At 37.0% G+C, this 10,811-nt stretch overlaps 1 protein-coding gene across 1 annotated transcript; it reads left to right on the forward strand.

Annotated features, from left to right (window-relative positions):
• Positions 1 to 355: 355 nt before the first annotated feature.
• Positions 356 to 1,656, forward strand: LOC122052996 (myb-related protein 306-like). The gene is made up of 2 exons (XM_042614796.1): positions 356 to 538; positions 648 to 1,656. Exons 1-2 carry the CDS (start codon positions 406 to 408, stop codon positions 1,439 to 1,441), a joined length of 927 nt encoding a protein of 308 aa, XP_042470730.1. The 5' UTR covers positions 356 to 405; the 3' UTR covers positions 1,442 to 1,656.
• Positions 1,657 to 10,811: the final 9,155 nt, after the last annotated feature.

Below are 10,811 nucleotides of genomic sequence, written 5' to 3' on the forward strand. Positions count from 1 at the left end.
TGAGGCATGCATGCTCATCGGCCCAACAAAATGAATTTTCCACCAACAGCCAAAACAGAATCAAATAACATCCTCAGTCCTCGCTCCACAGTTGTTGATTATTAATTCTGAAGAAATTTCAGAGAGGACAAAAGGAAGAAGAAGAAATTAATTAATTAGGTTATTTCTTTCCCGGATATTTCTCTCTACGTTTTCGAGTAAATGCTCCTTGGCTGTCTTTCTTTGACCTCTGCCACGAGCTGAAAAGAAAAGACTGCCCCACTCCTTAATTTCTCATGGTCAATCAGTGGATTTGTCAGCTAGCTTCCTATTCCTCTCATATATATATTTATATAATCCAACACATCTCAGGAACCGATCGAGAAGCATAGTGGCTCAGTTTTGAGTACGGTGTTATCTGTTATCATGGGAAGGCCACCTTGCTGCGACCAAGCAGACGTGAAGAAGGGTCCTTGGACTCCTGAAGAGGATCTTATGCTCGGCTCCTACATCCAACAACATGGCCCTGGAAACTGGAAGGCTGTTCCTGCTACAACTGGTTACGTAAATTAGATATTAATTAACCATCTATATATTATATATATTCGTCTAGTTCTTCTGATGGCTGCAATTGTGTGTTGTGTGGATTGTGATTTGTGATTGTATAGGGCTGATGAGGTGCAGCAAGAGTTGCAGGCTCAGATGGACTAATTACCTCCGGCCGGGGATCAAGCGCGGCAACTTCACGGAGCAAGAGGAGAGACTCATCGTCCATCTCCAAGCACTCTTTGGCAACAGATGGGCGACGATAGCTTCCTATCTTCCAGAGCGGACGGATAACGACGTGAAGAACTACTGGAACACCCACTTAAAGAAGAAGCTGAAGAAAATTCAAACTCTCGATCGAGAAGGTACCGCAGGCGCTGTCACCGCTGCATGTTCGTCCTTGGCATCTCAGCCAGCTCTTTCCAAAGGCCGATGGGAGACGCGAGTTCGATCCGACATTCACATGGCCAAGCGCGCCCTTGATGAGGCCTTGGCCTTGCAGGATAAGACTGTAGGATCGGCATCGGCATCGGCATCGGCATCGGTATCGGCGGCGACCGCCACTTATGCCTCCAGCGCGGAGAACATCTCGCGGTTACTCCAAGGATGGATGGAGAACAAAACTAGCAGTTTACCTAAAACAACTAGATCATCGAATTACTACTCCACCTTCACTGGTACTGCCTCCTCCTCGGCCGCCGCCGCCGCCGCAGCGACAGGCAAGAACAGTTTGCCTTCGGCCATGGACTCTTCCTCGTTCAATCTTGACTCCCGGAACCTCGAGGGATCCTCGGAGACTGATCATCTTTCCCATGGAGATGTCAAGTTTCCAATTCTCAATTCTCTGTTCGAGTCTTGGCTCTTTGATGAAGAAGAAGAAAGCGTTGAAGAAATTGAGTCCTTGGCTTATGTTTGATCAAAGGATCAGCGTGCGGCTTCAAGGAATTTAATTAATTAAGTGTGAATTGTATATGATCTGAAGAAATTCATATATATATATATATATATATTGATTTAACTTACAAGTTTTAGAGGGAATTTCTCATGAAATGTAACTAATCATGCAATATCAATTAGTGAGCTTCTATACCATAATTATGAGATTATATACAATAAATTTCTTATCATATACATACACACATTTATATAATTATTTCTCTCTTACTAGTAATGTTTCATCTTTTATATGTATAAAAGTTGGACACTTTTTCTACTTGGCGGCAAAAGATCGGTCCCACAGTTGACTTTTCTTTTGAGTGAGCTTATATATACAATAAATTTCTTATCATATAATTACATACATTATGCATATATTTATATAATTATTTCGCTCTTACTATTAATGTTTCATGTTTTATTTGTATGCACACTTTTTCTCCTTGATTATTCATGTGGACGAACGATTTCTCTCGCCTATATATTCTCAATTTCTTTGTTATCTTTAAAGTCCGTAGGTCTTTTGTTATCATGTGCTAATCATTATATATATATATATATATATTTTTTTTTTTTTGGTGGATTTGAATGCTGAGGTAAACATGTTTATTAGGTCGTCAAAAACAAAAAAAAAAACAAAATTATGTTTTTTTTGATATTGCAAGATTAATGATGATGATGATGTTGTTTGCATCTTTAATTTGACAACACAACTACATGAGTAAACTCTCAGTGTGGTCATCATCAAGTTCACTGTCTATCACCAACCATGAAACTGTTTGACCCTTGTAGAATTTGTTGGAAAGTTTGATTTCACGCTATAGCTAGGTTTTAAAATATTTTTCTACTGCTGAAAAATTCAATTTGTAAAAAAAAATATAGTTATTGCATAGTATAACAAATAGTGATTCTGGTGTTTAATACAGTATGAGAAGTTATTGTAGATGTGAAGCTTCTGTACTCCATGCCATGCCATGCCATGCCATGCCATGACAGGCAATATAAACTAATTAAATGCTTAGGGTTTGCTTGCAACATAGCCTACTTGTCTCCATTAGCTCATTAAGTAGGGAGCTATAAACTCTGAAGGTGATGTAGATCTACCACGCTTGAAATCATTATAAAAAGAGAAATATATCATCCTCAATATATATATATATATATATATATATATATATATATATAAATATAAATAATTAAAATCATTGACACATCCATCACAGGACATAAAAGGCAACAAAATCTTCAAAAAAAAATGTGGTGGCATAATCCGTCGCGTAGCTCCTAAATACTAATCACATATGTGGCACATTTCGTAATCTTAGTAGTACTATAAGAAATAAAGATTCATGTTCAAGGAAACTATAATTAATAAATTTATTATCATAAGGTTGCCACATATAACGGTAAATAGTAGATGATAAGATTGATATGCTAGAGGATTCGAACATTATTTTAATTTAAGTATTTTTGATAATTTTTTTTTTTAATTTTTAAATTTTGAGTTTGTTTAGAAATTTTAGTATTACGAGTATTTTTTCTTTTTGTTAGGATATTTTTTTTATCTTTACAAGATAAAAATCGAAGTCTATATATTAGAATTTCTTTTCTTTCTTTGAAACTTAGGGTATGAAGTCTATTATAAACATCTGTTAGCTGTTTGAAAAATTATCCTAGTTATTAAATATTTTTTTTGAGAAAATTTGTAGGACAGATGATTTTTCTTCTTGTTTCTCCTCAATTTTTTCATTCTCATCAGTCCACGTGACAATCACTATCCTCTCCGATATTAGTTGATATTAAAGCTAGTATGTTAAAATTAAGGAAGTAATGTATCATTGGCAAAAAAAAAGGTTGTCATGGTCGTGATCGTGATTATGCAAGGCAAATTCCGACTGAGAAAGTCTCTCTCCATGATCATAGCATCTAGGACTAGATTGAGTATTTACAGAGGCAGGTCGTAAATTTAATCCAATGTCTAGCGGCGTGAGATCTTAAAGATCATAAAATCTTATATCGTGGATCTGAATCTACCTTCAAGAACTCTTATAACCAACGGACTACATATTAGGAATATGATGGTAGGGAGGAGCCTTATGGAGGCCTGGATTTTCGATTTAATTTGCCCATATTTTTTGGCAAAGGGCTTCATTAATTGGATCAATAAAGTGGAGAAGAATTTTTAATAATGAAGAAGTTCCTAATGAGGTGAATGTAAAATTGGTTGCCTTCAAATTTAGATGTCTAGCATCAACATGGTAGGAGCACTTGAGACACTCACGAGATCGATAAGGTAAAGCCAAGATCAGATATTGGGAGAAGATGAAGAAGAAGAAGAAAGATTACTTTCTTCCATCTGGTTACACTCAAACTTCGTTCTAGGAACAATTATGATTTGCCATGAAAGACCATAGCTTCGATGCCCAAGATGACCTAGATGGATTCGAAGATGATTTGAAGGAAGAATTTGATCCAGAAGAATACCATGATAAAGAAGAGAGGAACAAAGAGGAGATAGAGCCAGAGGAAACTACGAAGGAGCCTCTGAAGACGATGGACAAGGAGCTTGCTCTTCCAGTCGAGGAGGAGTCTTACCTACCCCACTGGTGCCTATAGAAAAGGCTATTGCGGCTGAGGATGATGGTGTGAAGACCATGCATCAAAGCCATTAAAGAGACAGTCATCCTCATCGTCCTTGTTCATCGGGTGAACCCATTGTCCGAGGATTATAGTGCGCCAGTCTATCGCTACCTCCCAGTGTTCCAAAAGATCTCCAAGTTTCTGGTGATCGACTACAACAAGGACAAGGAAATGCACTACTTCAACAAGGTCATAATCGGCATCCGCTCGCACAAGGAGCTTAGCATCGACCCTGTGCACACCACCAACGACTACTCCATGGTCAACTTTGTCAAATTCCTAAGAGAAGCCTTCTCCCTAGAAAGGGATGCCACTTCGAATAATGAAGACCTCGCCGGGTAGAAACCTAGAATTCTCATTATAGCTAGGAAGCAATCTCGAGCATTCACAAATCTACACGAAATAACTCAAATGGTGAACTTAGTTGGAATTTGATATCATCATTAATGATGGTGATGTGGGATCCGACGTGGGCCAATTCGTATGGTTAGTCAACTTGATGGATGTGATATTGGGCATGCACGATTTCGGCTCACCAACTTAGTGTTTCTACAACCCAATGCGATGGTCATCCAAGTGGTGTCGTGGGGCAGCCTCGAGTGGATGGCAATGTTGGATGCATGTGGTATAGTATTGTGACATAGAAGAGAAGTTTGATCAAGCAGTATATGAGGGATCACCCGATGTTCAAAGATCCCATGTCCTTCCACCAGCAAGGGCACCCTGTGATGAGGTCCACCTTCATGGACAACCAAAACATGAAGCTCGATATAAAGAAGTTCAAGAATGCGGATGTAGTGTGGCATTGAATAATAAAGCTCTATGCTTGATGTACTTGAGAGGCATGACCGATTCAATCAAGGTCCTAGAGGGTGTTTTGGAAAGGGTTCCAACTGCAACTTGGAATGAAGCATTGGTCGTGAATCTTTGCAGCATGTATGAACTAACATATGTCAACCACGAAAATGTCAAGAAGACTGTCAGCGATTGGATTACTTAGGTTAACAAGGTGTCAGAGTTCATCATCATCAAGGATAATGCTGCAGCTATGAGAGAATACGAGAAGTGCTTGAGGGATGCGAAGATGGACCATAACAGTGTCCACCATTTTATGCTCGTCAACGGATCAATGATGATTCCCAAAGTCCAACAACTGTTAGTAGATTTTACAGATTTGATATTCTCTTTAGTCTTGACTCTTGACTCAATGGGGCTAGAGCTACTTGTTGGTTGCTACTCGGAAAACCTATAGGTTCCACTGTACAAAAATTTTGTACAAAGATCTGAACCTTTTCCTAGCTACCATGTGTTCTTTTAAATTAAATTTTGGATCGCCTGCGGAACTTAACACGTTTGATCCAAAACTTAATCTATTTGTTCTTTTAGGTTTTGACTTGGATCTCCTGCGGAACTTAACACGTTCGACCCAAGTCTCCTTAAGTTATTAATTCCATTAAATATTAATTTCCATAAAAGGTTCCCAGTACTGACGTGGCGAGGCACATGGCCTTCTTGGATATGGGAGCAACCACCACCGACTAGACAAAACCTTTAATAGAAAGCTAATATTTAATCTCCTAAAATAACTTTAGGTTAACCAAAGAGAACAATCAAATCACAAGGAAAAGAAAGAAACAAAAGAACACAACTTGGAAAAACATATTGAAATACTAGAACGTAAGCCTCTTGTATTTGGTATTATTTCCATAAATAACTAGCATGATGCGGAAATAGAAATTACTAGTTATACCTTGTAGAAAAACCTCTTGATCTTCTACCGTATTCCTCTTCTAACCTCGGACGTTGTGTGGGCAACGATCTTCCAAGATGAGAAACCACCAACCACCTTCTTCTCCTCCAAGCAAGGTTCGGCCACAAAAGAAAAGCTTTACCAAGGAGAAAAACCAAAATACTAACCAAGCTCCAAGAGATGCTAGCTTTCTCTCCTTCTTCTTCTTCTTCTCCGAGTAGTATCTGGCCACCACAAGAACTCCAAGGGAGAGGGAGAGGTTCGGCCACCACAAGAGGAAGAGAAGGAGATGATGGCCGGCCACACCAAGGAACAAAAGAGGGAGAGGAATAATAGATGTTGTCTCTTGTGAAGGCACCCTCACCCCTTCTTTTATATTCCTTGGTCTAGGTAAATTAGGAAATTTAATTACAATAAATTTTCCTTAATTTCCTTGACATGATTTAATTGAGAAAAATAAAATAATATTTCCCCAATTAAACAATGATGGCCGGCCAAATCAATAGGAAGCAAATTGGACAAGTTTCAATCAACAATTAAAACTTTCCTTATTTGTTTCCGGAAATTTTAAAAAATAAAATTTCTCTTTAAAATCTCTTCATGGTTAATAAAAGGAAATATCTATAATTTTAATTTTATTAATATGTGAATAATTTTAAAGAGAAAATAAAACATCTCTCCAATCTACAAATAAGGAAAGAGATCTAATCTCTTTCTTTAATCTTTTGTAAATTTTTTACAAGAGAGATATTTTAATTTTAATTATCTTTTAAATTAAATCTTCCACATAATAATAAACATTAAAATTAAATTTTTTTTTAATTAATTATGGCCGGCCCTACTAGCTTGGGTTCTGCTAGGGCCGCCACCTTAAACCCAGGCCGGCCCTAGCTTGGTTCCCAAGCTAGCTTGGCCGGCCCCTTGTGGGTATGAAGGTGGGTATATGTGGGTATAGTACTCTATAAATAAGAGGCTACGATAGGGACCGAGAGGAGGAATTGGTTTTGGTCTCCGATAAAATTAAGCATCCCATGTTCGCCCGAACACACAACTTAATTTTATCAATGATAATTCATTCCACTAGAGAACTATCATTGAACTACCGCATCAATCCCAAATTACATTTTTGGGCTCCTTATTATGAGTGTGTTAGTCTCCCTGTGTTTAAGATATCGAATGTCCACTAATTAAGTGAGTTACCGACAACTCATTTAATTAATTTCTTAGTCCAAGAGTAGTACCACTCAACCTTATTATCATGTCGGACTATGTCCACCTGCAGGGTTTAACATGACAATCCTTATGAGCTCCTCTTGAGGACATTATCAACCTAGATCACTAGGACACAGCTTCCTTCTATAATCAACAACACACTATAAGTGATATCATTTCCCAACATATCGGGCTTATTGAGTTATCGTAGTAAATCTCAGCCATTGATAAATTAATGTAATAAATATAAAATATATGTGGTAGTTATTAGATTAGGAGTAAGAGCACACACTTCCATAATAACCGAGGTCTTTGTTCCTTTATAAAGTCAGTATAAAAAGAACGACCTCAAATGGTCCTACTCAATACACTCTAAGTGTACTAGTGTAATTATATAGTTAAGATAAACTAACACCTAATTACACTACGACCTTCCAATGGTTTGTTCCTTTCCATCTTAGTCGTGAGCCACTGCTTATAATTTATAAGGAACCGATAACATGATCTTCTGTGTGTGACACCACACACCATGTTATCTACAATATAAATTAATTGAGCAACTACATTTATCATAAATGTAGACATTTGACCAATGTGATTCTTATTTCTAGATAAATGTTTATACCAAAAGCTAGGCTTTTAGTATACACTCTAACAATCTCCCACTTATACTAAAAGACTAAGCTGCTATATCTGCTGCCATACATCTGATTCCTAACCCTTCAACATGTCCATCAAAAGCTCTTGCCTTAAGGACCTCGGTGGAAGGATCTATAGGTCATCACCTGATGCAATCTAGGTAGCAACAACTTCTCCTCGATTTCTCGTATTGGGTGGTACTTGCGCTCTATTGTGTTTACTTGCCTTTATAGACTTATGGTTTCTTATAGTTTTCTACTGCACCAATATTATTACAATAAATTGTAATAATCTTTGGACAAACTAGAAATCATATCTAAGTCTATCTTGAGGTTATTGAGTCATTCAGCTTTTATGGCTACCTCAGAGGCTTGCCATATACTAAGCTTCTATGGTGGAATCCAGAAAAACACCTATGCTTATCACTCTTCCATAGTTATGACTTTACCTCCTAAAGTAAACACAAAACCCCGAGGTCGACTTATTATTGTCCCTATCCGATTGGAAGTCAAAATCCATGCAACCCACAAGGACTAAATTAACTGCCTTGTAAGCTAGCATATAATCTCTAGTGCCTCTAAGGTACTACAATATATGCTTTACTGCAGTCCACTGTCTTTGTCCAGGGTTACTTTGATATCTTCTAACTATGCCTTTGGTAAAATAGATTTCTGATCTCGTGCATAGCATACATTAGGCTTTCAACAGCCGTAGCATAAAGAACTGCCTATATTTCCTTTATCTCCTTTGATGTCTACAGAGATATATCTTTAGATAAAGTTACTCCATCCTGAAAAGGTAAGAAACCTTTCTTGGAGTTTTGTATGCTTAAAACGAACAAGGATTTTTCCGATGTATGAAGCTTGGGATAAGTAAAATATTCTTTTCTTGCGATCCCTTATTACTTTGATCTCAAGAATATATACATTCTCCCAAGTCCTTTATATCGAATTGTTTGGACAACCATACCCTTACTTCTGACAACATTTTGATATTGTTTCCAACTACCAAAAATGTTATCTAAGTATAGTACAAAAAATACCACCACGTTTCCATCACATCTTTTGTATACACAAGACTTATCCGGTTACTAAATCCATAGATCTGGATTACTTTGATAAACCGGATATTCCAAGACCTTGAAGCTTTGCCTCAGTCCATAGACTGATTGAGCTTACACACAAGATGCTCTTAGCCCTTTGCAATGAACCCTTCTGGTTGCTTTATATGGATGTTTTCTTCAAGACTTCCATTAAGGAATGCTGTCTTGACATCCACTTGCCAAATAGATAAAAGAATCCGGATAGACTTAAGCATGACTACCGGTGAAAAAGTTTCCTTTTCATCAAGCCTTGCTTTGAAAGTTACTACCTTCCTGTCTATCCCTCTTTTCCTATTATAGACCTTTTTACACCCAACGGCTTTTACACCATTTGGTGATTCTACAAGCTTCCAGATTTTATTAGAATACATATATTCTAATTCTTTTATTCATTACTCTTTGCCAAGATGCTGCATCTTTATCTTGGAGTGCTTCATCATATGACCGGAGATCAGGTTCATGCCCTCCAGGGATCGAGTCCAAAAACTCTCCCAAAACATGAACCTATTTAGGTTGCATAACAACCCTCCCACTACAACAAGACACTTTCTGTAATTGTGTATCAATTTGTGATACGTGTTGCAGTTTTCTTGTGGTATCTCATCTTGTACAGTTGGTACTAGGTTAGACATGTCCTTTATTATTTCCTTAAGAACAAATTTACTTATGAGCACGTGGTTCATTATATAGTCTTTTTCTAACAAATCAGTCATTGATGCTAACAATGACCTTCTGATTTTTAAGACTATAAACCTACTTTTGTTTATCTAGGATAACTTACAAACAAGTGAACTCCTATCCAACTTATCATTGTCTCTCTTTAACATATGTGATGGATTACCCGAATCCGAATATGCTTCAAAATATGTTTTCACCTATTCAGCAATTCTATATGAGTAGAGAGTTCTAACTTGGAAGGTACTATGTTCACTTTCGTTATCAGAGTTTATCCTTAAAACAAATTTGGTAATTTTCTGAATAACTCATCATCTATCTAATTATTTCATAAGAGTCTTTTACCTTCTTTCTACTACACCATCCTCGTTGGGGTGTACCAGGTGCAGTTAGTTGGGGTTGAAATCCAACTACTGATAAGTGACTCCTAAAATCTCTCAAGAGGTACTTGCCACTATGATCTTACCATAGTGACATTTACTTTAACATTTCTCCGCATCAGCCTTGTACTCTTTGAACTAATCAAAGTACTTAGTCTTGCGGTACATTAAGTAAATTTATTTGTATCTTGAATAGTTGTCTATAAAATAGATGAAATATTCAATACTACCTCTTGTCTGGATAGTCATAAGATCACATAAATCAGAATGAACCGATTTCAACATATCTTTGACTCCATACCCCTTGGACTTAAAAGCTTCTTGGTTATTTTCCTTCCAAGTAAGACTCGCAGGTTGGAAAGATTTTCACTACTAATGAACCCAAAAGTTCATCAGCTACCAATGAATCCTACTTAAGTTAATATAACCTAGCCTTAGATGTCAAAGATATAATTGGTTCATTTTCGAAGGTTGCTTTCTCTTAAGTTAGAAGATGTGTTATTAATTTCCATTTGTTGCATCATGGGAGTTATTGGATTATAAATTGTCAACCAACATACCAGAATAGATAACTTGCCTATTTTTCTTGATAACAACTTTGTTATCAAAATAGACACAATATCTATTCTATAATAGTTTAGAAACTGAAATCAGGTTCTTTCTAAACTTAGTATGTAAAGACAATTCCTAATAATCCAAATTTTATTCCTATTAGAGAATAAACCTCTCCCACTGCAACAGCCGCTATTTTTGCAGTAATGCCCATGTAGACGGTGTTTTTATTTTCATTTAGTTGTCGGGTTTCCTGGAACCCTGCAATGAATTGCAGACATGATCAATGGCTCCCATATCTACACACCAGGTTCTGGTAGATAACTCCACTAAACATGTATCAACTAATGAATAAAATACACCTATATTGTTCTTAGTTCTAAGAGGACAGTCTACCTTA

The sequence above is a fragment of the Zingiber officinale genome, chromosome 3A (genome assembly GCF_018446385.1).
Source record: "Zingiber officinale cultivar Zhangliang chromosome 3A, Zo_v1.1, whole genome shotgun sequence".
NCBI classification, from domain to species: domain Eukaryota; kingdom Viridiplantae; phylum Streptophyta; class Magnoliopsida; order Zingiberales; family Zingiberaceae; genus Zingiber; species Zingiber officinale.

Coding starts and splice junctions, on each gene's coding strand:
- LOC122052996 (XM_042614796.1), top strand. CDS start 406: ATGGGAAGGCCACCTTGCTGCGACCAAGCAGACGTGAAGAAGGGTCCT. Junction 539..647: donor GGCTGTTCCTGCTACAACTG/GTTACGTAAATT, acceptor GTGATTGTATAG/GGCTGATGAGGTGCAGCAAG.